The 27,349-nt window shown below is 40.1% G+C and overlaps 1 protein-coding gene across 2 annotated transcripts in view; it reads right to left on the reverse strand.

Moving 5' to 3' along the window:
- ATP2B4 (ATPase plasma membrane Ca2+ transporting 4) overlaps positions 1–27,349 on the reverse strand; it is a 168,448-nt gene that overhangs the window by 77,998 nt on the left and 63,101 nt on the right. For both annotated transcript variants that reach the window (XM_083360406.1, XM_083360407.1), the window contains exon 2: positions 15,427–16,015. In XM_083360406.1, the coding sequence (XP_083216532.1) occupies positions 15,427–15,622 (196 nt within the window). In that variant the 5' untranslated portion in view covers positions 15,623–16,015. The remainder of the gene's footprint in view (positions 1–15,426; positions 16,016–27,349) is intronic.

Raw genomic sequence — 27,349 nt, forward strand, 5'->3', positions numbered from 1 at the left:
AGATAGAAATAGCATATGGTTTGCATTCACATAATGTACCTACAAATCACGGATGGATGGATGGATGGAAACTGCACCTTTCGAATTACTTGTAGCAGGAGCCATTAACTGTGCAGGGAACATTCAAACACATTATTTAAACATGCTATTGTAAAGTGTATTATGAAAGCAGAGTCAACTTCAAAGACTAGCCATCATTTAAACTTCTGATTTGTTGCTAAACTGCAGCTAATTAAGAATAGAAGCTCCCTACCTCACTGTGGCTTTGAATAAAGTTTCTCTGGGGGATGAGGAACTAAAACAACCACCTCATAAAAAATAACCTCTAAGAAGAAGTGGGGGATAGGTACAATCAGATTAAGTAGGTAAAATGCCTGGGAAAGGAATATTTTTGGCTTTTGTTAAAAAGATACCCTCATGAAATCAAGCCAGCCTGACTTCCGGTTTGCCAACGCTGCCATTATGGACGTCTGGAGAATGGCTCTCGGCTTCCACGTCCAATTTTGCATCACTGGGGGGACCTAAAAGGGCCGAAAAGTCGACCTGGAGGGGTGACCAGCAAGAAGGGGCTTTTGCAGAAATGCGGGGGAGTCGCACCCCCCGTTAGTGCCTGCATTCCCTTTGAACCGGCGGACTAAAGAATGGCCATAGCAACATGGCCAATTACTAGGCTGCAGACAGCTAAAGTCACACTTACCACCAGGCAACATTAAAGCAGCACGGAAGAGACTGGATAAGATTCCTTATCAGTTCCTGTCTACAGCCGGTGATGAAATAAGAGCTTTTGGGGGAAAAACTAGAAAATGTCTTGGAGAAGCAAACTCAAATTGTGACTACAACTAATAATTTATCGGGACAGAACATCAGAAGAAATTGAACAATCAAATACATTGACAGAAGAATTAACTACTCAACAAGCACAGACATTTGAAGATCAAAATGAGAAACAAACGGAAGAAAAATTACACAATCCAGGACAATTATATCAAGAGGTGAAAATAATGAGAGGATTTGGTGCTTTTATTAGACCCCTCAACCCTTCAAAAAGGAAGATTGGAGGGTCACCTCAATATGATATAACACAAGAATTCTTTGATGACCCTGAAGCAAAGAAGCAAAAAATGATATGGCAAAGGAAAAAAAGCAAGAATAAGATTGAAGAATGGACATATTCAAGAGGCCTGAAATGGAAAACACTAAAATAGACAGGATTGTACTTGGATTATGATAGTTTTGATGAGTAGATAAAATAGTGGCTAATTTAAAAAAAACCTCAGATGTATGAATATTAACAGTTACATTGAAATATTGAGCTGTTTAAATGAAATTGATTAAGATGTATATATGTTAAGAATGATATAATGTAATTAATATACTTGGATGTAGTGATATGAAAGGACGAATTAAATGTTGAAATGGGAGAAATTTTGGCTAATTTTTAATATGTGGAAATTATAATGAAAACAAGAATATTATACTGTATTACCAAAATGTAAGAAAACTACTAAATAACTGATGGATAACAATAAGAAGTATGTTAATTTAGATAAGAGATAATATGTATCAAAGGAAAAAAGAGAAGAAATTCTGGTTATAAATTGGAGATTTGTAATAATATGTATTTGTATGAAATGGAACGAATGTAACCCAGACACCACATTGCTTTTCAAAGATACTATTGTAATATTGGAAAATCAATAAAAACTTATAAAAAAAGGAAAAAGAAATCAGGCCAGCCTTCTAAGAGGACATTGTAAGAAGAGAGCCATATAGGTTTTATGATGGCAAAAAGTCAGAAGGATTCTGGTAGCACTTTTTCTGAATTACAGAATAAGATTAATTAAAAGGCCTAAGGTTGTGTGAGCTTAGCTCACTTAGGTAGATGAATGACAAAATGTGTTGGTTCGAAAAGATGCTACAAGATTTTTCTGAGTTTCTGCTGCCTAAGAAGAGCATCCCATAACCATAACACTAGAATTAAGAAAGCCCATTGAGTTGATTTTTATTTACTGGAATCATTTAAAGAACTTGTAGTGCTGGTAATAGTTTATTGTTATCTGGAGTGCAGTTGCTTGCAGTCTATCTGGCTGTAGAAACAAACAGAAACCAACATAAAGAGGAGAATAACAACTGGAACAATAACATTAATCCTATTATGAATTGTATGAGGCAAAAATCCTGCAAGGCATCAACAGAGGAAGCATTAGAGAGATGTTGAGAGAAAGACAGAAATCTATAATCCATCCATATATATATATATATACCCACACCCTTCTGAGATTCGAACCTGGGCTCCTTGCATGTTAGGCAGATTTCACACACACACACACACACACACACACACACACACACACACACACACACAAACAAATATTGCAGAGCTTTCATCAACAAGCTGTTGACATCATCAGAGCAACAGCTTGTTGACGAAAGCTCAGCAATAAAGAAGAATTTTCTCTTTGCTGACAAAGAGTTAAAGGGAGAAAAATCTAAATTTTCAATAGTTTATCTCAGTAGCGACTTGAGCCTGCAAAATGCTCCTTGATTGGGGCTCAAAGACGAAATTGTGAGTGTGTGTGCGTGTATACAAACAAGATGAAGATTTTTCAAAGATGGGTAGGGTTGTAAACAAACACATATACATGCATGCATGCACTCATATACATGGATATTTGTTTTTGAAACGTCAAGTGGCTTATTATGTGCTATGAGCTCTCTTTCATTATCATGTAAAAGTGGAATAATGATTTTTTAAAATATAATTTTACTGAAAATTTTAAAAACAAGAGAAAAATTAATACAAAATAAAATAGAGTAGTAAGAAAGAAATAAAAAGGAGGAAATAAAAGAGAAGCCTAAAGGGAAAAAGAAAAAAGGTAGAATTGTTTTTTAAAAAGCTATAAGAAAGTGGTTTCAGAACTTTTTATAGCAGTTAATTGTAAATTGACAATTCTCTAAAGTTACATTGTGACTTCTGTCTATAATCCTAACTAATCCTCAAAAATGTGCTTCATAAATTCATTTTTTTTCTTTTATCCTAAAAGTCCATAAGGGGTTTCAAGTCAGCAATAAGTAAAATGTCTTTTCTCTAACCGAACAGGTCAACTTGACCACCTTAGCAAGTCTCATCGTTTTTACCAACCATACCTCCATTGGGTATTGCCAGATCTTTCCATCATTGTGCATACAATACTTTTCCTGTCTATTATATATAAAACTAAATTTCATGACTTTTCCAAAAGAGTAAAATAATAATGGTCTAAGGAGGAGAGCCCTGGAGATGGAATAATAGAGAAGTTGGGAGGAATGTATGTTTTGGGGAAAGCAAGATAGCTTCAAGAGAGAAATGGTTAGCAGTGTTTTCCCTTGTGAGTTTTAATTTGTTAATGATTTTATCAGTTCCCAAACAACAAAATTTTAATTCTATATACAGTACAATTTCCTTTGCTAAGGTCAGCTAAACAGATACAAATAATGTCTTTTGGTGATGCATAAAGAAAATTGAAAGCACTGGCTTGGTGGCCATCCTTGCTGTTAGTCTAGATTCTAGAACAGGGCTTTTCAATCTTTTCACCCATTGTGCCACTTTTAGGATATAGGAACATCTGACTACCACCAGTCACCTAGCAAAAACTTGATGACCAAAAAAAAAAAAAAAGGAAAAAAGTGATGAAGTACAGGTAGTCCTCGACTTACAACAGTTCGCTTAGTGACTGTTTGAAGTTACAATGGCACTGAAAAAAGTGCCCCCCCCAAGCCACAGCCGAGCAAGACACCTGTCTGCCTGCCCGGCAGCGTTCTTCCTCCTGTCCGAGGTTTTCATTGTTGTGAGCATTTCTGTTGAGGTTTGGAAGCTGGGGTGGGGGTGGGGGCTGGTTTTCATTCCCGTCTGCTGGGTGGTTGCAGCAGGTTTTGGTCACTTCACATGACCCTGGGACACTGTGACCATCATAAATATGAATCAGTTGCCAAGCATCTGAATGTAAATCACAAGACCCTGGAGATGCTGCAACATTCCAGCTGACTGGCGCTTCTTCTGGACTCAGAAGCGCCAGGATCAGTGCCGAGCTCCAGCTGGAGCCTGGCGCTGATCATGGCGCTTCCGCTGAGCCCTGACAGCGATCCACTGAGCTCTGACAGCCCTGCTGGTCCAGCCATCTCTTGCTGCCACCGGTTCAGCACTACCACTTTTCTAGGATAGTCGCATACCACCTGCCAGGTGCCAATGTACCACAGGTGGTACCCGTACCACTGGTTGAAAAGCCCTGATCTAGAAACTCTTCAGGAATTCTATAAAAAAAGCATTTGCTATAATCAAGAAGTTAGAGGCAGAGTATGAACATACTGTACTATTCAAGGATATTATGTGGTAACTCACTCTCTCCTTGATACTATTATTTTAAATAAATAAGTTTTTCTGGTTTTAAATTTGAGTAAAGTGAAAAAGATGGAGGGAAGGAGGATCAACCTGTGGAATTTAAGAAAAATTATTTTTACACTGGACAAGATAGTTCCCCTTCTACTCATATTCCAGAAGATCTGCATTTGGCTGTCAACCAAAATAGGACAGTCAGTAGAAAATTTAGTATTTTTATTATTGGTAAGAGCATGTTTATGGCTAAGGAATCAGCAGGCCCAGATAACATCCCTGGACGTGTCCTTAGGGAATGCACAGATGAGCTGGTTTGTATTCTCACAGATATTTCCAATCTCTCATTGCAGCAGGCAGTGGTCCCATCATGCTTTAAGACAGACATCACATTGCCAGTGCCAAAAAAGTCGACAATTACAGGCCTCAATGATTACTGCCCGGTTGTACTGACATCCACCATTATGAAATGCTTTGAGAAGCTGATAAAGGACATTATAGTATCCAGCCTCCCACCAGCATTTGACCCGCTTCAGTTTGCCTACTGACCAAATTGTTCTACGGAGGATGCTACTTCTTCTGTTCTCCATCTGAGCTTGACACACTTAGAGGGAAAAAATACTCACATGTGTGTGTTTGTCGACTTCAGTTCAGTGTTTAACACAATCATTCCCCAGCATCTAGTAGACATACTGGGCCTTTTAGGCTTAAACACTCCTTTGTGCAACTGGATTCTTGATTTTCTTACCAACAGGCCCCAATATGTGCGAGTTGAAACAAATAACTCTAATACCTCTTGAGCACAGGTTCTCCTCAGGGCTGCGTCCTAAGTCCGCTGCTGTTCAACCTGTTGACCCATGACTGTTGTGCTAGGTTTACCACCAATCATATTGTGAAGTTTGCAGATGATTACAACAGTAGTGGGCCTTATTCATGATGACAAGGTGGAAGCTTACCGCAAGGAGGTTGAGGGGTTTGTGAACTGGTGTAAGGAAAACAGCCCAGTTTTAAATACCAGAAAAACCAAAGAGATCATTGTCGATTTCAGAAAAGGCAGGCATAGCCACACTTCTCTGTGCATTAATGATTCACCTGTGGAGATGGTTACCAGCATCAAATTCCTGGGTGTGCAGCTAACGAGTAGGCTGGGTTGGTCGCTCAAAGTGAGAAACTGGTGAAGCAGGCACAGCAGCGCATGCATTTTCTGCGTCGCATGAGAAAAGCACATCTTCCTTCCCCTGTCCTGACTACTTTCTATGGGGGGGACGATCGAGAACATCCTGTCATACAGTATCACAGTCTGGTTTGGAAGCATCACTGCTTCAGACAGGAAAGTGGTACAGTGGTGAGGATGGCCGAAAAGATCATTGGCAGTTCCCTCCCCTCCATCCAGGACATAGCACAAAAGTGTTGCTTGAACAGGGTCCTTAAGATTATCTGGGACACTACACATCTTCTTCAGGACCTGTTTTCCTTCTTACCTTCTGGGAGGAGGCTTCATGGTATCCATAGCAGAACATCCAGATTCATCCATAGTTTTATTCCATACAGCATTAACCTTGTGAACTCTCAAGCTTCCTCCTTCCATTATATATTCAAGATGGACAGTATTAAATATTTATTTGCTATGTAATGTAGGGGTGTGGGTCTATACATATGTTGTATATAGTATGGTTAGGTCTGTATCATGTATGTGTTTCACTTTGAGAGCGGGCAACTAAATTTCATTTTTGATGTGTGCCGTTGTGCCCACAGTAAAAAAAAAAAGACAATAAAGGTTGAGACAATAAAGGTTGAGAGACCCAGCTGTTGTCAGCTGGGCCTGGAATCTGGAGCCCGAGACTTATCATCTGCTTATCATCGGAGCTGCAAATGCCATCACCAATAGACTGTTTTACTATCGCCCAGCCATCGGACTTTTTCTCCTTCTGTGACCTACGCAGAGCTGGATAGTGGTTTCTCCCTGAGATTGGAAGATCTTGGTCACTGTGAGAGGGTGACCATGTTTCGGGAGTCACTGTCCAGCTCTGTGCACTTATTAATATGCATTTTGTTCCAGCCGACTCGTTCCTTTTGCTTTTATCTTTTGATGGCTTACACTGTGAGTTGCTCACCCTGAGAGATTCCCCCCTCTCAGATGTGGCCATCCAATCTGTGCCACTGTTTCCTTAATGACGGGTCTTGGGACCCCAAGAGGTGGCATGGCGCAAAAAGGCGGCTTTTGGGTTTTCTTTTAAAAAAATTTAATGGGTTAGGGAGGGGGGAGGGCTATCAGGTCCGACAGAATGAGGGGCTTTTTTTGCCGGACCTATTTCAGCCTAGGTTGGCTGATGGTCGCAGCGATAAGGGGGCCGGGGAGAGTCTTGGGGCCCGGGGTGATGGGGTGGGGATAGCGATCCCCACGGCAATTGGGAATGGTGGCAGATGGATGAACAGAGGGCCATATCGTAATCTGGGATCATGCCCCTGCTATTTTCGAGCTCTGGCACGCTCCGACCCTCTGGCTCTCACCTGCTTTCTCGGGGAAGGGGGAGGGCAGATACCTGAGCTCAGGCTGATTTATTTGAATGCCAGGTCTGTTGTGAATAAAGCTCCCCTCATCTCTGATTTGATCGAGGAGGAAGACGCAGACCTGGCATGCATTACGGAAACTTGGTTGGGCTCGGAGGGAGGGGTCCCTCTGATTGATTTATGCCCTCCAGGTTTCCGTGTGCTGCATCAGCCTCGAGCTCAGGGTAGGGGCGGTGGGGTGGCGGTCATTATTAGGGAGGCCCTTTGTCCGCGGGAGGCCACTGCCCTTCAGATAGGTGGATGAGAGTGCCTCCTCTTAAGGTGGGGCCCTGGTGGCCAGTTGGGCCTGTTGCTTACGTACCTCTCTCCCAGCTGCGTGGCAACGGCTCTGCCCAGGCTACTCGACGCTCTCTCGGGGTTGGCGGTGGAATTTCCCAGATTTTTGGTGCTGGGGGATTTTAACCTACCTTCCCTGGGGGGGGACGTCGGGGGTGGCCCGAGAGTTCATGGCTTCCATGATGGCCATGGACCTGACCCAGATTATTTAGGTTCCGACCCATGAGGGGGAAAACACGCCCGACCTTATTTTTATCTCTGGGCAGTGGCTCAATGATCTGGGTGGGGTTTCTCCATCTGTACAGCCCCTCTCATGGACAGATCATCATCTCCTGCGGCTGGGCCTCCGTCATGCCAACTCCTGCTGCTGGGAGGCGGAACCGACCAGGTGGTTCCACCCCAGGCACCTGATGGATCCAGAAAGGTTTCAGATGGCACTTGGTTTGATTCCTGCCTCCCTCTCCCACAGCCCGGTCGAGACCTTGGTCGACGCCTGGCAATGGGCTGCTTCTGAGGTTCTCGACCGCGTTGTATCAGAGGCTTAATCATCTATTTCCTTTAGTTTCCTGCTGAAAATCAGAAAGTGCAAATAATGCAATCTTCAGGAATACCAGAGTTTCCTATCTTATACTATTTCCAGTTGTGGATGAAGGTGGTACGTGACTGAATTTGCTCCTATTCTTGCACATATACTGCTTGACATGGAAGTTTTTGATATATAGAATTCTTTCCCTCCCACAGCAGAGCAATCGACTCATGTAAACCCCTGCTCTCCAGACTGAAAATTCACACAAGTTTAGTCAAGCTGGGTAGTAAATAGCACTCTAGTTAGGGGCTAGGGATAGGATATTCAGTGAGGGTTAAGCAGGACTTAAGAATCTTAACCTCTTTAAAAGAATTATCACCTCTGCAGTAAGAAATTATCCTATATTGCTTATAGGTAAAAGGCAAGTTGACATTTGATAGATGGACCTTCCCTCAGCATGGAGTTATAGGAGTAGATAGAAATGGGGTCAATAAAGCAACGGGGGAGTGGAAGAAGAGTAGCTATTACTGCCAGCGGGTGAATCATGCCTTTATTTGCTGACACTAGCTTCACCCAAGGGAGATGAGAAAGTATTTCATGTCAAATGACTCACAGCAGGTCTTTACTCCATAGAAGCAGATACCTTTGACTTGCCTCCTCCCCCCTTTTCTATCCCATTTCTCGAAATCAGCCAGGCTCAGAAAGAGTAATCTTTCTAAATAATATTAATTCTGTATAAAAGTCAATACTAGGTACTATTCATCACTGCTGTTGTAAAAGAATCTTAAACCTCCCTCTTATCTGAAAGTCCAGCATTTCAGATTATTTTATTTTTATTTGGAGACTCTTGCAATTTGATTTAATTGCATTGCAATTATTCAGCTTGTATTTTAAATGCATGGTTTAAAAAATCATTTATAAAATGTAAAAAGATAAATCTTATCTTGAGACAAGAGTTTGGGTTTTTTTTACAGAAGAAATGTGAGGATAACGAGAGGCGCCCAACTAAAACCAATGGAAAGTTAACTTTGAGCAAAATGAGGAACTTCGCACTCTCAAATGTTGCTTGCTTCACTAGGCTACCTTATGTGGTATTTCAGATGCTCCATTCATTCTATCCATTTACTGGAGAACATTTCTGAGCTTCTGACAGCTTCTCTCATCCCCTCCCACCTCTCTCTTGAAAAGGGCATTGGACAGGCAAAAGCATTTATTGAATCACTTACTTATATGTAAACTTCAAGAGCTGGCTGCCTAAACATTTGGCTTCCTTCCCTTTGGAAAAATGTGAGGCATAAAAAAGCCAACCTCAGGAATTTGGCAAATTAAGAGACCGAAGGTTTTGCTTCTGTTTAAGGTTATAGTGGGCTTAATGCTAAGTAGAGGAGGACAAGAAAAGAAAAACTGGAATAGGTGAGAACTGGGCACTCACATTCTTGGCAATAGAGGCTGCTTGGCTAGGATTCAGCAGTGTAAACTGTCCACAGAGAACTCTTATATTTTAATAGTGGAAGACAGAAAGTCTCAGCAGACAGCTTGAATCAGCAAAATGCACTCAATAATTTCCTCATTACTCACAGGAAAGTTTCTGGGCTTCCCATACAATTCATCTGAGCAGCATCCAAGTCTCCCATTTGGTACGCAAGATAGCTAATCTTGAGAGCTCTATCCAGACAGCAATGTCCCCACGGCTGATTTAGTGCTTATTCACAGCACTGGAGATGAAGTACATGTCAGGGAAGAGGCACAGCTGTGAGAAGCAGTAAATGGCTACCCCACCAAGCAAACTTCACAAACCATAAACCCCAGTGCAGCAGAGTATGCTGGACTATACTGCAAATATTGAAGTATGATTGAAATATGGCTGGACTATAACCTTCATAATGCTACGGTAAATCATACTGGCTATGGATTAAGGAGCATTTGGAGTGCTCTGATGTGTCATGTTTTTCTTCTTTCTCCAGGAAAATGTGGTGCATGTAGACAAAACACCCCTTCTCAGCCACAACCCCACTTCCTGTGATATAATAATGGCGGCTAAGTGCAAGAATTGGCAGAATCATTTCAAATACTTCTTAAATAAGATACCAAGTTTAGAAAAATCATTCATTCCCTGTCCTAGCTGCTTTTTTAGGCCATAGAGTATGTAAAAACCTACAGCAGTAGCATTCACTTTCTACTAAAAATACAAAAAATAATACAAATAAGTTGCATCTCCAGATAGAATTCACATCTAAATTATTGGCATGTTCTTTCATAAACCAAAACACTGAAAGCTTGGAATTGGATGGCTTTTTGAACAACAACCACAAAATAATAGCTGAACATATTATCTTTTATCTCTATTTCTAAAACACCTGAAGGGCTGCCTTAGAAAAATCAAATAAAAAAATAAATAAAAAAGCAAGGTAGCTAGGGATTCTAGCTTTTCCAAAGGACAAGCTTGGGTCAGTTGCTTTTCAACTTAAGGTCAAGGGTTCCATTCTGCAGGAATAACCTGCTGGAGACTATATTGTATGCCAATGGCAGATGAAAACACACAGTAGTTGAGCAGAGAGCAAAAACGAGTGGGGGCATCAATTTTTTCCTTTTCCTGCCCTCTTCTTTCTCCCGTCTTTTTGACCCTCTTCTGCTTTTATTTTCTTCCAAGAGCAGATTGTTAGAGAAAAGGCTTGCCTGAAGTCTGAATCTCTTTCAAAGGACTTTTGAAATTGTCAAAGAGCTATATAAAATTAAAACAAAAGCTGTTATTGCAATGTGATTACAAGTTGCCCACAACTGAACTGACTTAAGGCCCATTTAGTACATTAACTAATTTTAGTTCATCCCGGATGCTAAGAAGTCTGAAGAGCTGCATGAATACGACTACGGGCAATGTAAAATGTTTTGCCATGACCATATATACAGTCAGGTCCAGAAATATTGGGACATTGACACAATTCTAACTGCAGACTGTCAGCTTTAATTTGAGCATATTTACATCCAACTCAGGTGAATGGTGTAGGAATTACAACAGTTGGCATATGTGCCTCCCACTTGGTAAGGGACCAATAGTAATGGGACAATTGGCTCCTCAGCTGTTCCATGGCCAGGTATGTGATATTCCCTCATTACTCCAATTATAATGTGCAAATAAAAGGCCCAGAGTTCATTTCAAGTGTGCTATTTGCATTTGGAATCTGTTGCTGTCAACTCTCAAGATGAGATCCAAAGAGCTGTCACTATCAGTGAAGCAAGCCATCATTAGGCTGAAGAAACAAAACAAACCCATCAGAGAGATAGCAAGAACATTAGGCGTGGCCAAAACAACTGTTTGGAACATTCTCAAAAAGAAGGAACACCAAAAGACCCAAAGAGTTTATGAAGGGACAGAAGTGGAATGTTATGCAATGGCCAAGTCAATCACCTGACCTGAATCCCATTGAGCATGCATTTCACTTGCTGAAGACAAAACTGAAGGGAAAATGCCCCAAGAACAAGCAGGAACTGAAGATAGTTGCAGTAGAGGCCTGGCAGAGCATCACCAGGGATGAAACCCAGCGTCTGGTGATGTCTATGCATTCCAGACTTCAGGCTGTGATTGTCTGCAAAGGATTTGCAACCAAGTATTAAAAAGGGAAAGTTTGATTTATGATTATTATTCTGTCCCATTACTATTGGTCCCTTACCAAGTGGGAGGCACATATGCCAACTGTTGTAATTCCTACACCGTTCACCTGAGTTGGATGTAAATACCCTCACATTAAAGCTGACAGTCTGCAGTTAAAGCACATTGTGTTTGTTTCATTCCAAATCCATTGTGGTGGTGTATAGAGCCAAAGATGTTAGAATTGTGTCGATGTCCCAATATTTCTGGACCTGACTGTATATAGATAGATAGATAGATAGATAGATAGATAGATAGATAGATAGACAGACAGAAAGACAGACAGATATAGATAGATAGATAGATAGATAGATAGATAGATAGATAGATAGATAGATAGATAGATAGATAGATATAGATATATAGGAGAAGAACTAATCATCGATAGGGACAGAAATAAGATAGAGGAACTTTCGCTCCTCACTGTCATTATTCAAATATTGAAAACAAATTTCTGCAGTGAATCAACTTTTAATCCATTTGGAAACTTGGTTTTTATTGTTCTTTTAAGAGGAGGAAAAAACTTTGGGGAGGGAGGGTATTTGTTTCAACTATAAATCCATTTTCTCTAAAATCAGTATCTTCTCATTCAAGAAAGAGCACATTTACAATTAAACATACATTGCTAACATGCTAAATTTATTCTTTTATATAAATTGTTTAATTACTACATTAATAAAGGCACTATTGTTAATTGCAGTATTAAACCACTACTTATTTACTGTTTACAGCTTAACAAATACCACTCCTGTTAGTATACCATAAAAAATAAAAGACATAAATAATAAAAACATATTAAATTATTATATTACTATTTAAAAGGCCAAATTGAAAATATGTATCTTAATTCCTTTGGATGGAGGAGACCATCAGCACCAAAAATGAGAGCGAATCCTTCCTAGAAAGGAAAGACAGTCCACTGTCTGGGAAGGATGCAGGAAGATGCCCTTTCTGTATGTCAACGAGTGTCATTTTGTTGGGTAGAGGGGATGTACTCATAATTATTTGGGTTCGTTCATCACAAAACAGTCCTAAAACCATTTGAAAGGCTTAAATCAGGGGTCTTCAAACTTGGCCCTTTTATGACTTGTGGACTTCAACTCCCAGAATTTCTCAGCCAGGCACGCTGGCTGAGGAATTCTGGGAGTTGAAGTCCACAAGTCATAAAAGGGCCAAGTTTGAAGACCCCTGGCTTAAATAGATGAATAACATGCACCGAGCCTGGAAGACAACTAAACAATCCAGATCTTTTTTTATATTTTGGAGTGATATGATCTCAATTTCGTGCACCTCTTATGGTCATGTTTTACACCAACTTGAGAACCAATACAGCTCAGCATCCACATTCTTCAGACAACTGATCCATAAAACTACTTGCATTCTGAGGTCAGCCCAGAATTAGTTCTCTTGAATCACTGTGGAAAAGACCATCAGAACAGTGGCAGCTCTGTGACAATTTTTCATGAGATAGAAGAAGAAAGGGTGCCAAGTTACCAGGAACGCCTGATCATTATTCAACCCCTGCTTGGCAATGAGAATTTCATCTAGCAGTTTTCCAATCTGTTCTCCACTCCCAGGCGATTACTGCCTGACCACTTGCATTAGCCAAAAGTGCTATGTGGGTCTAAAGGTGAAATGGGGGTATCTCTGAAAGCAGAATGGAGAGGAAAATGAGTCAGGCTTGATGAGACAACCAGGCTGGACCATAGCCCAACCAGTGATCTACCCCCAGATGTATATGCTCATCACTTGGCACAGGAAACACATGCTTCAGTGATCCAGATTTGGCATTTCCACCAGGACAGCCCTCCTTCTCTAATTACACCTTAGGATTGTCTTTCCCTTGCCACTTCCTGTTCCCAATTGCAGCTGTGAAATATGCTAATCTGCTGCTTACACTACAAAACCAGAGAGCTAATAATAACCTGCAAGTTTTCAAAGTGCACACAGAGAAAAGGGCAGAAGTTGGTGCCTCACCGTTTCTAATGCAGCTGCCATTCTACATTGCCATGTCCCTTATATGACTGGATCTGGCCATTTTCTTCATAGTACTAATGCCTTCTCTCCAAAGAACACTTCACCATTCTAATTGAAGGACAAATTTTCATTCATTCAATCCTTCATTTCATTTCCCCCCCCCCCAAAAAAAAAACATAGGTCAACTGCAATTAGATTTTTTTTTTTCTTTTAACCAAGTAATGTTAAAAATTTCTGAACGGGTTAACAATCCATAAAAATTGAGGCAGATCATACTTTCCCATCCAATAAATTCTAATTTGGTGAGAATTTCTGAATAATGCAAAATCTTATTTCAAACATTTTGTACAATTGTACAATTTCCACTATGCTTTATCTTAATTACACCTACAATCCGTGAATTCGGTGTGGCTATTTACAGTTTTTACATACATGAAAACTTATTTTGTTGGACTTCAGTTCAATGCAAATTACATACATTGATACAAATGACATAAATGATCTAATCTGCATCATATGTCATCATGTATGTGCTATGTACATTCTGGCAATAGACTTTCCTAAGTAGGACACTCCATCCCCCAATTAATCCATTAAAATGAGATTTCACATACTTGTCAAAAGTGCTTCTCCTCATTTACGAGGCTAAAAAGAAAACTAAAACCCTTGACACTGCACTTTGACAAACAAGATTTCAAATCTGGAAAGAGGAAAGGAGAGATAAGGTCTTGTACCCCTTCTAGGTTATGTGTAATTTATTTTTATTTAGCTCTGTGTAGCTTAGGTGACTGAGGGGAGACATCTCTCCAGCCTGTTACTGTTAAAATGTTATGCAGAGAATTCACAATTAAATGGCTATAGAACTTGTGGACTACAACTAGTTTTAAAGCTGCACAGCCAGACACTGTTATCAAAAGCAGCCATTATTTTTCACAACTTGCTGTACAATTTAATTACATTACATATACACACACGTGTGTACATGTGCCTCATGTATGTGTATGTATATATACCCCCACACATATACAACCACAGTATAAATATTCAGAAAACCCCTATAAGAAGTTATAATTTCTATGTCCAAATTATTTTGCTTCCAGTTTTGAAGCATGCATACTCTTCCAGAAAATGAATTTCTATTCAAATCAATAATTTCAGTATGATTTCTATACTACCCATAGAAGTCAATTTCACATTGGGGATCCTTAGAAGATAAAAATTAGCATAACTAAAGTACTTGTACCCATCTCTACCATAATATATTTAAGAGGCAAAAACATTTATTACATTTTTATGTCCCAGAAATGCAGACAGATGGGTTTCTTTGAATGAAGACTTAGACACAATAAAGTTCTTACTTACAAATTTCCTGTTCTGCTTCTAAAGTAGAGCAGGGACAGCTGGGAATTTTTATATAGAAGGACCTACCGTTTGCCTTGGAGGGCTATATACCCTGTAATTCAGTGTTTTAATATGTGGTGACTTATTCATGAAGGAAATGCATATTCTTCTTCAAACTATGCTGGATTAGATAGCAACCAAAAAATTAACCACTACTCTGCCCAGCTTTTTTTTATTTATTCAACCTATTTCCTCTGTTTTTTCTTTCCATAAATACTGTCAGTAATTTAAAGCAGCAAAGACACCACATTAAAACCCAGAATCAAAAGATGAATCACACTTTTTAAAAGTGTTTCCTAAGGCCTATCAAAAACTTTTATAATTTTGGAATTTTTGCACCCTAGCTTTAGTGAGGAATCTTAGTATAAAGTACAGAGGTTCTGGAATTTCCTGTTCATTTTTAGAAAAATAGAAATCCCCCCCCCCGAAAACTATTCTGGCCTATGGTTGCTCCCTGCCCATTGAAAATTTCTTCATTGTGAGCTACAGGTAGTCCTTGTTTAGCAGCCATTTGAAAACAACGAAAAAGGCAATGGAAAAGTAATTTTATCACAAATTCTTGCATGGGGCAGGTGGGGGGAGGAGGAGGGAAGAGATACAACCAAATCTTTAGAATCCATGGAAATACTTGTTTTACCACCAAGGTAATAAACTCCTTACCTTCAATTGGTGAGGTCTTCAATCTCTTGCAAATATTATGCACTCCCCCATAGGTATCATTTATTCGGGTCACTGCCTCCCCACTGCGAAGCTCCATAAGATTCCGTAAGTCCATAACGGAGCAGCCAAAGTCCCCTTCATAGCTGCCTTCTGCAACAGAGTTCCCAGGATGATGATCTGCAGAGTTATTTGTCATCTTGACAACAAGGGAATGGGTTCAGTGAGGAAACAGCCCAGAAAAAGTTGTGGGTTACTTTTCACCTCCGGATGGATCTCTTTCCTCCACTAGAGCAGGCAATGCAACTTTTGGAGCTCCACATGAAATGCAGTCCAGTGAAGTTGTTTGGTAGGGGATTAGACACAATTCCTCAGGGAGGAAAAAGGATTTAGTGCAAGATTGTAAGACTGCAGATCCAGCACTTCCTTCTCTTGCTCTCTAGATGATACTAGTGGAACTAGCCGAGTGCAACTTCTTTTGATGAAGGTGTAAACAAGATGCACATGTTACTGTGGAAGCAACCTTAGCAACAACCAGCAGGCATCTCCCAGAGAGAGAAATGGGTTCCCTGGATACCGTCTTCAACCGAAACTGCAAGACAAGGATTTGAAGCAAAAATTATAGTTAATAAGAGGCCCAAGAGGCCAGCTAATGTGCACATGGGTGCAGCAGATGTAAAAGCAATAGCATAAATATCAGAACAGGGAATGAAATTGCTGGGAAGAATAGCAATGTTTAAAGAACACGCTGGTGGAAAATGCAGGCTTCTAAATTGACCACTTAAAGGGGTTTTATTAAAGTAACCATGGGAGAGACTCCCTAATAGTTAACCCCTGTTTAGTCAAGCATTATCCTTTTATCCATATGAAGAGTAGCAACTGCAGCTTTTCAGTTTAAAATACAATCCAAAATATTAAATATTCCAACAAAAACTTGTGCCAGTGTATGTAAGATAAAGTTTCATACTACATGCAGAAGACTCTTTCATTTTAATTCATTTAATGATGGATTAATCACATTTTAAGTCAATCCATTTAGTCTGTCTATCTCTCCTCTCTCCCTCCCTCTCTCTCCCCCGCCCAATGATGGATGTGATGTTAAATTCATGTGCAACTTTAACACATGATTTTTAAAGAGCACTCACCAAGAAGTTGAGGCTATTTGCATTGAAAAGACCCATTTTTGTCAAAGCCAGTTTGCGTCTCAATACAAACAACAGGGAATGGTTTCCATTAGGATAATAGTACAACTGGGAAAGGTAAACCACCACCCCCCCCCCCCGCTGGCATACCCACCTGTAATTCTCCTGACAGTTATCAACTTCCCTACAAGTAGCTATTTGAATTTTAAAAATATGTACCTTAAATTGTAACTGTGTATTGTTTTCATTAATCTATTTCCCTACGTTTTGCAATACCACGACTGCCATACAAGTGGATAGAAGTGGGTAAACAGACTTTCTAACTAATGTTAAATATTTTCTCCCAACAAAGAAGCAATTCTCTTTAGAACTTTTAAAAATAAATCATCCTTAAGACTAAGTCCAATTTATGGTTAAATTGGCCTGGGCTCTCTGGCTCATTTGCTCTGTGCATTATATAATGGTTTTCTGCTTTGCGATCCCACGTAACTCTCTTTCTCCTCTGAATTTTTGTTCCAAACAAAACACTTTATTTATTATAGACAGATTTACATCTGATCCATTGATACGAAGGCCTGGTAACATAATTATCCTGATGTTCATTACGGGACTAGACTTCCAGGTCAAGAATGGCAAAGATTCACTTTTCATTATGCTGGCTGCTCATCTAACTTTCCCATGTACCAAGAACAGCCAATATTTTTCAGCCAGGAATCGGTTTTATTTTTTTCACAAAAGCATGTTCACAGGTAGAATATCATAACAGCAATAACACTGTTAAGGCCACTTTGGGGAAAACTTTCTGGAAGAGGCCGATAAGTATGGCAAACTAATTCTACAGCATTTCTAGTTAGAAGATAGCAAGGAAATTGCACCACCGCAAAATGGGCATCTTGCTGCTGGATTTAGATGGCTCCATGGGCTGTTGAATTCCCAACAGAAAGCCTCTAAGTCTTCTAACATCCATCTTTTTGAAGTGTGTGTATTTGTGTGGGTAATCTGACTTTCTTCTTTCAAACCTGCCAATTTCCTGAGCTATCTATAAACTACACAACAGCACTTTCCTTGAAACCAAGCAGCATTATGATTCTTAGGAGGAAGTTTGCATTAAAACAGAGAATGAAAATGACAACTTCTGCAGCCTTCTGAATTAAAGAAAAATATACCGTTATCTAGATACAGTCTATTATTTGCTATTTTGAACCAGACAGAGGGACATAGCAGAAGCTAATAACCAGGTTCCGCTATGTACCAGAGCATCCAATAGTGCAAATGACAATTTGCCTAAGAAAATCGCCAGTTGCAATAGGATAGAAATAGGGAAAGTATGACAGATGGATGTTGGTGGAATCCGGAGGGATAACAAGGAAGTCTTCAAAGGACACCCTGTTTTGCTCCCTAGTCTCATCCTCCTCCAGCCTTGATAACAAGGCAAGGATTGCTAACAACCCTGTTCCTGCATCCAGAATTCTCAGCTTAGTGAAGGTTATGTAACAGTAAAGGCTTATGAGTCAATGTATCTCATTCACCCCCCAACAGAAAAGGATCCATCTATAACACTTCATCTGTTTGAAGGATTCTGCTCATACTGTTGGGCTAGCTATTGGTCAAATCTGAAGTACAGAGGAATACCAGTATTCAATAGAGATGAATAAATATAAATAAATAAGGTCCCCTTGACCATGTGGACTTGTGGGTACATTAGAACCTAGGAAAATATACAGAAGCTGCTCTTGTAAAATAGAGTAGTTTGGCCATTCAGAAACTGGCAATCAGCATGGGGTTGACCAAAAACAACAATGACTAACTTGAAGGCAAAGAGTTGAGGAATGAGCTCTATCTCCAGATGTATTTATAATTAGAACACTGCATGGAAAGGAATTTAAATTATCTTTCATTGTATTATTTTGTCAAATGAGAACCTCCCCTCCTTATATATGGAAAGTAGTTACCCTTTCTCTTGTGCCATGATTCTGATCTGAGTTGTATTTTTTCCATCAGACTATTTATTATTGAAAATAATTCCATTAACCATATTTGAATGAACAATCATTTTAAAATAAGATGGAGCTTCCCAAATGTTCTTGGCTCATGGCACCTCTAGCAGTTTCCAAACTGTGCCCTGTGTGCCCTGTGTTGCCCTTGTTGAGTTTGCTGCAGCCCTCTGACACCCTTGCACAGAGTTTGGGAACCATGAGAATAAGAAAATAGTCATAACCAGGAAAAGAAAGATGTAATATAAAGGATAGAAAGAGGCACAAAAGCTTGCTTATTTGGGATTCAAGTTCCAGCAACGCATGCAAATTGTGTCTCTTCCAGTTCTATGGATTCTGTACTTCATGATCCTCAGCTAATACCACCCCCCCAGTCTCTAAATCTGGGGTTTAGATCAATGCCACTGATGGAGAAAGAGCAAAGAATGATACAGAAGCGCTATATTGCAATGGTAGACTCCTTGGGAATAGCAACATTCCCAAAAGTTGGCAATGACATGGATGCTAATAAGTCCAGACTGAATCCAGGATGGGTTCATCTGACAGGAACATAAAAGCATACACACTAAGTTAATTTTTTTACTACAATTTTTCTGACAGCTACACTTGTGTTTTGCCCTGCAGCTTTCAACTTCATTTTGCTTATTTGGATTTATTGATTCCTACCTGGGCATTAACCATGCTTTTTGTCCCCTTATATATACACCTTGATTCTTGATTTACACATTGGACTGGATCATTTTTTAGCCTAGTGATCCTTTGGTCAAACTGAATTCTGTTCTCTTAATCTTTGCTATCCAACTATCTCCTCAGCCCCCGTGAGTCTGCCAGACAGAACGAAAATTTGGAGCACAGATATGAAAATAAGATTTGGGGTTTTCCCCCTTCTAATTATAAATTATGAATAACTTTCTTTCCCTTTTTTGTTCCTTTTTCAGGGAACAATTTTGATCCACATATACAATAGGTCTATCTAAGCGATGTAACTGGTGGTTGACTTGGCTGAAATCCCAGCCCAACCCAACATCTACTACTGCTTAAAAACCTCCTCCATGATTGGCATCCACAATGTTCTGGTTAATCCATATTTAGCTAGGGGTTTTCTGTCTTTCCAAGTGTATTGTTGACCAACTGGACATTTTTTATTCATTCCTTGAAGTTATGGTTTGATTGACTGTCTGACCTCTCAAACAGTAGGTGGTAGCAAAGAACTGGAGGTTTTGTACAGGTAGTCCTCGACTTACAATAGTTCATTTAATGACTGTTCAAAGTTACAACAGCACTGGAAAAAGTAACTTATGACCATTTTTCACATTTACAGCAGCATCTCCATGGTCACATGATCAAAATTCACATATTTGGCAACTAGTTCTTATTTCTGACAGTTGCAGTGTCCCGGGATCATGTGATCACCTTTTGCAACCTTCTGACAAGCAAAGTCAATAGGGAAACCAGATTCACTTAACTGTTTTACTAACTCAATAACTGCAGTGATTGATTCACTTAACAATTGTGGCAAGAAAGGTCATAAAATGGGGCAAAATTCAACTAAGAAATGTCTCACTTAGCAACAGAAATTTTGGGCTTGATTGTCTTTGTAAGTTGAGGACTACTTGTACCTCTTGGCTACTATGTAGTGGTCATCTGATTTCTGGAGATGCAGCCAGTGGGTAAGGTTAGCTATGGGTATCTGAACAGAAGCTGTAAACTATTTTAAGAACATAACATGAGGAGAGGAGATAGAAGGCAGAGCTTCCATGGAAGCAACAATCACTGAGGAAGGAAATACCCTGCTCAGTATAATTGATTCCTTTCAATTATGCATGTTAAGCCTGGCACAACCTGATCACTTTAAAGATTTTGCATTCTTTAGGTTGGGCATGTCAAACTCACGACATCACATGACATCGCGTGACATATCGTGACTTTTTCCCCATTGCTGGCAATGGGGTGGGCACAGTTTCGGCATGACGCATCTGGCCTGCGAGCTGGCAGTTTGACATGCATGCTTTAGGTCAATCAGTCAATCACCCCTTTAAAAATGTGGCTGCAGAAGTTAGATTTCCTAATTGGGAAATAATTTTCAGAGTGTAGCAATTGAAGCCACCCTTGGAAGTGTCTCAGCTGCAGGAGGATGTCAAGATACAGGCAGAGGCAGGAAAGCATGCATTCAAGAAATGGACACTAGGCTCTTCTCAGATTACATTAAGTTGACATGAATAGCAATGTCTAATTGTACCCATGTATTTACACTAAATGTGCAGTAGCTTTTCAATTTCAATTCATACCTGACCAAATGGAATGCTAGCAAAGTAGGTAATTATGGATATCTTATATATAGTTATGCTTAGAATAAACAGAGAATAAGCAAGAATAACAGAGAACATCAAGGGATAAAGGTGGAAGCTTGGTTTTGAGAATGTGATAAAAAGTCAAGCGATCGTGAAGTCGCAGATAGGAAACTGGAGGAGAAAAAAAATAACAGGTACTATCTTCTCTGCCTACAAAATACACTGAAGCCCACTCAGAAAAGCTTTCCTGTCCTGTCCTGTGGTGGGAAAATTTAATAGCTGCTTGACAGATAAACTCAACAAATACAATTTTACACTCAAGAAAATGTTGTAATAAGGAAAACTTCACCAAATGAATTGCTGTCTCAGAGCTGGCACTTACTGAATTGCTGCCTCACTGGTGTAGGCATGGAGGAGGAAATTGTAACAGCATACAATATGGCCAAATAAAAGCATCCCTGAACATTACTTCCCACTATGATGAAAGCGGTAACCAAGAAAGCATGAGCACCAAAAAATTGCTATAGCAATTGAGAATTCTATACTTAAAACTGTATTTTTGAGATATGTCATTGAAGTGCTCAATTTGTCTTCATCAAATCTCTCCTTCCTGACCTGTCTTGTATTACTCTTTCATCTTCAAAAAGGATTCATTCCCTACCAGTAGGACGTTTTCTGTTTCCTGATCCAAATCGCTCTTGGACAGGTTCCAAGCATGGAGATGGAGAGCATATGTGTATGGAATAAGCAAAAAAGGTGAAGAAGCCATGGAGCAGTTTTTATTTAATACAAGAGCTGGAGTAACAGTTGCACTTTTATTTGTCCACTTGATTAATAAACTGTAGTCCTGAACTATGTCACAGAGGTAGCAAATACCCATCTATGTGCAAAGGCATTAAAGCTCTCCATAGTTTGGAAGCTAAGAAGCCAGATCCAATTAAACTAACCACTGTTGTTTAATAGCTTGTTGGGGGCAGCAGTGAGAGACTGTACTTTTTTTGTTTGCTGTTTTTTCTTCTTTAGTAATAAATAACATCTTCTGAAAAGACTTCAGAGGATAAAGGGAAAAAAGCTAATTAATACTGTGATGGTGGAGTTCATAATTACCCCTTGAGGAACCTGCAGGGTACCAATCATTAACTTCCCATTCCAAGCAGCAAGATGCCTTTCCTGTTCCAAAGTAGAGCTCCAGGGATTCCTGGCCACAGGTTGAAAGAAGGAAGATTAAAAACAAAATCTCTCTAGGGGAAGAAAATGTTATCCACTTCAGTTTGATTTTAGGAATGGTCTTCTAAACTAGTATGCCAATGTTTAAGGTCAGCTGTCAGAAAGGAACCCCGAGAGACAGCGAGGAGGACAGGAAAACTGCAGAACAGTGTTCCCCCAGAGGACCATGATTTCCATTATTTTTCTATGACCTTATCAACAGGTCACAGAATTTGTCATGTATCTTTAAACAGAGCCAGAAAGCTTAAAGAAGCAACAGTATTCTTCCTCTAACAAGCCCTTCATCTAAGAATACTTATGTCCCTAAGAGGACTCTAGGCTCTTGAGAACCTTGTTCTTACATGCGTTCATTAGAGAAACGAGATACTGTAGAAAAGCCATACTAGTCTATGGTAACCAATCATCAGAAAGTAGCACCTTTTCAAACATCATTACAAACATCTCTTTGCAGAGATTATAATACTTATAATACTTATAATCAGGGCTTTTTTTCTCATAGAACGCTCAGAATGGAGTTCCGGCACCTTTTTTGGATGGAACCTTGTAGGGTAGGCAAGGCGGGTTGTATGACATGTGTGAGTTCCGGCACCTTTTTCTTTTACAAAAAAAAACACTGCTTATAATGCTTGTTAGGCATGAGCTTTTGTGAACGTACCTCGTTCCTCAAATGCATGGTATTGCTAAACTTTTATAGACTTTAAACTGAGATGTGATGAGGAGGAAAGGGAGGGGAAGTCAGAATAGTTATGCAGATGCAGGTTTCATGTCAGACAAGTTACAAGTACCTTATCAATTAACAATTATACTTGTTGAGATGTCCTGAAATAGCCTGAAACCTCTCTGGATGTATACTGTATGTGAGTTTAGCAATGTCTCGCACAATTATATTGTCAAAGTTTCTTTTTCTTTTTCTGCAATGGATACTTTGAGGTCTGTAATGGAGTGGCCTAGGTGGCTGAAGTGCAACGAAAGACATGTGGGTCCCATCTGCTAAGGCAGAGGTCCCCAACCTTCTGGGCACCAGGGACCGGTTACGTGGAGAGAGGTTTTTCCGCAGACCGGAGGGGACATGGTTTAGCGTGCTGTCTGCATCCGGTGGATGGGGCTTCGCTTGTTTGTGCGGCCTGGCCCGGTACCAGTCCACAGGTTGGGGGTTGGGGACCCTTGTGCTAAGGAATTCCATCTGATGGAATTAGAAGACAAACCTTTTCCGATATGACACCTCCCATTTGGAACATCAAGGTGAAGTTATCCCAACCCTTCTGACTTTCCGGAAATCCTTTAAAAAGTTTTAGTAACCAAAACACTATCAGATACACACACTACTATTAACATTTACCAATTTCTGCATAATTTGCATGCAAAGATGATTTTTACTTTTTGGAAATCCCTTTTTAAAAATCCCAAGTATACATCCTGCATTATACGTTTATAGAATATGGTGCAGAAATACACAACACACAAACATCCATACAGAGGGAGACATAACTGCATTTCAGAATGAATCCCTGGTCATCACAAACTGAGTAGTTTTGAATCCTATAGAAGAAAAACAAACTTGCAATTGCATTGTGTTGAAATAATATGATTTAAAAGCTTAGCACACTCATTCAACATATCAAGCAGAAACACAGGAAACAGGCATTACAATGGAATGAGGAACACACAAGAACAGTGGAACTTATGAAATTGTGGAATCAGGCAACACGAAACCAAATCGCCTCAAATAACTAGTTATATTACTATCAGAAAACCCATAAATATTTAGAAACCATCACTTCTTCTAAATTCCACGTGCTTCTTCAAATAGCAGGCAAGCACTGTCTTCAAGCAGTCATGTCTTTAAAAAGCAGGAGGCAAAGGAGAGAGGAGTGCCCTATAATCTATCTAACTGCAAATTCTTTCCAGTGGAAATTCACCAAGATTTCTTCTGTAATAGCTCAGTAGTTCAGCTCATCCATGTATAGGGAAGAAACGATGACACTGCAATTTTAATTTAAAGATACAATTTTATATGTTTATTGGTACTAATTTTTGTCCTATATCTTCTGTCTTGAGTTGGGAGTTTGTTTTTTTACATGTAATTAGGTATATACTAAAGTGGAATAAAGGGGAAATTATTATAGTGAAAGAAGTTTAAGGACAATGGGAAACTTTAAGAGGTAGAGACTGTAAAGGGAAATTCAATCTTGCAGTCACTTCTGGAACCTGTTTTAACCTGAATCCTCTAAAGCAGACATGTCAAACACAAGGCCCGGGGGCCAGATCCGGCCCGCGAAGTGGTTTCATGCGGCCCGCGAAGCCATCCTGGAAACAGTGAGGGAACAGCCCCCACTGCCTTGGCCCTGGCCCAGAGACCCTCCTTCTGCCAGAGACCCCCAGATCTGTCCCACTCCTGCCCATGCCCCCATAGGCACCCTTGATGCCAACGATGTAGAGCTGGCCATGCCCACCGAGTAGGCCATACGCACACTAGCCACGCCCACCCAGTAGGCCACGCCCACCCTGGCCACACCCACCCAGCCCCCTGAGGGCAACCGCAATGCTGATGTGGCCCTCAATGAAATTGAGTTTGACACCCCTGCTCTAAAGGCACCTAGTAGTTCTCTACACACACACACAAACAATGCATCAGGCTGAGTTTGTGGCACTCTGGTTTCTGAAAACATCAGGTACAGCAAGTAAACCAACGTCACCCTACCTGAATCTTTGGAAAACCATAACTAGCAAAACTTACCCGAAGGTAGGCAATCTTTCTTAATCCTTAGGCACCCTCATACAATCTCAGACAACAGCACACAATATTTCAGCATTCTCATTATGAAGCAAGATCTCAAAACAAAGGAGGAAGATTTTGGTAGGCCTGGAGAAGCCCCTTGAAAGGAAAAGGTGTTCCTCAGGCACTGCACCAGGGACTTCTGAAGTCAGTTAATATTTGGCAAGATGCACACATTTCAAGACATTTCAAGGCTAGGAATGTGCAGCTTTCCACGTAGTCACCAATCTTCTTTTACAAAAGCAGATAACTACAGCATGCTTGACACTTTTCCCCCCTAAAGCAGTCTCTCTGCTAACCAATTACTGCAGCTGTCAGTCTACAGCAATGGAGTGTGTAGCTGAAATCATTTCCTTCAGATATTTTGCAAAATTCAGGGTAGACAAGCAGATTTTCAAAGGATGTACATGGACAGATCAGGAAATTTGAAGACCAGTGGAGACCAGTTTGCAAAATGTAAAAATGAAGACATTGTACTCAAATGGGTTTGCAAAGCGTCAACAGGAGGCGTGTCTATGAGTATGAATTGCACATGAACATGAAGGAACGGCTGCAGGACGAAAGTGAAAGGAGGCTGCAGCAAGCAAAAACAAAGGCTGGACAAGCTTCAAAATCAAAGCTGCAGGAGCATTAACAATTACTATAGCTTTTTGCAGAAGGTTATGGGCTTAACTCAAATGATGAAAAATTGGTGAAGGAAAAACAAAGCGGATGATGCTACATGAAAAGAGAATGTGCATCAAAGAGGCTTTGAATGCTTCAGATTTCCACAATATTAATATTTCTCCTTATGTGCTCCTCCCATTTTTTCCCATTTCTTCACCCTAATTCTTCCTCATTCTTACCAAGCCCCATCGTCATAGTGAGGCTAGCAGCCAAGTCTCTCCACAACTAGCATGTTCATCCACTCACCTCACCCACTCTTCTTACAATTTCAGAATCTAACCAAATGAGAAATGGGGGGAGGGGGTAGAAAGGGGAGTAGAAGGGAATAAGAACAACTGAGGGTTAAGTAGAAAGGGGGAAAGGAGGAGGGGAAATAAACAGCTGATGAAAAATGATGGCTGATGCAGTGCTGCAGACAAACCTGCCTGGAATAATAAAAGGCTGCATTACACCTCTGTCCCGCCAGGCAGAGATCATGATTTCCGTGGAAGAGGGAAAGCCCTTCTAACAGTATATGCAAGACAGCCAAAGACAAGCAGCAACAAGAAGGACACTATCTTGGGTTTATCCCAGGAGATGAATGATATGGATGAGACCCAAAGTCTAGGCAATTAAGCACAGAATTCAGAAAACAATATTGTTTGATTTAGTATAATTTTCCACAAACCTTTTAAAAATGGAAAGTATATGAAAGCTGTTGGGTTTTTCACATTAGTCTCAGTGCAATCTAATCCCATAAAACATAAAAAATATGGGGAAAGTAGACTGACTTTTTGTGGACACTATTTCCTATACATTATTGGTGGCGGTGGCAGTTCTCTAATCTTACCTGGATGCTAGGAAAGAAACAAAACTTAAGGCAATGTGATAGTCCCCAGACACTATTGGGAAGCATCTCAATTTTCCACCCTTCTCCAAAATGGTGTTATGCCAGAGGCACCGTGGGAAATTCTGGCTTCCCAGATCAGACATGATATTGATATGAGTAATGCAGGACTGACGTCTGATGCAAGTCTGGGATCCCAAGCAGCTGTCTCCTGATTTTGAGCCTGGGCTGGATTTATAAACAATTGGAGTACCATGTGGATAACAATTAAGAATGCAAGTGGCATGTGCATTTTGTTTTGAATACAATTGCAGCAAGACGCTTCTGCCTACAACTGTCATAAATAACATAATCTACATACAAGTCACTGGAAAATTCCAAGAGGGAAGGGCTTTTCATGGAAAAATTGCATAACTATTGAAAGCAGCCTTGTGACAAGGAACCAGCTAAATACAAATGGGATTTGAGGAACTGCAGAAGCTCCATTTGAATCTGGCTGCAAGAACTCACACTACGGCGTCTGGCACATCCAGGCATACTAACAGCTGTGAGAAGCCTGTCACTCATCAATGCATAGCTACAAAGTTTTGTTCCAATGCCCTCTTCTTTCCCTTCCCCCAAAAGCTAGAACTTTCATACCAGGTTGTAGCATGTTTTTTTTACCTACCTGCAACCTCATACTTTGCTTTCTGTTGCTATTGAAAGCTTAATATAAAGATCTGCAGAAAGGGATATTAAACGTTGCTGGTTAAGCTTCTCCCCAGGTCTAGGAAGAAATACATATATGTTCACCAATTAGGCCATGTGATTGCAAATGTGTTTCCAAATGTTCATCTATCCCCAATTCTTTTCAGAAATAGAGAATATATGTATATATGCATTTACTATAGATTAAGGTAAGAAGATGCTGCTGAAATGCTCAATATAGTCAATGGGGAGAAATGCTCAGAGCTATAGTTTAGCACTGTATGGAAATCCAACATTCCCTAACTCTGCTGTCAATC

The sequence above is a fragment of the Vipera ursinii genome, assembly GCF_947247035.1.
Source record: "Vipera ursinii genome assembly, chromosome: 3".
In the NCBI taxonomy this organism is placed as follows: domain Eukaryota; kingdom Metazoa; phylum Chordata; class Lepidosauria; order Squamata; family Viperidae; genus Vipera; species Vipera ursinii.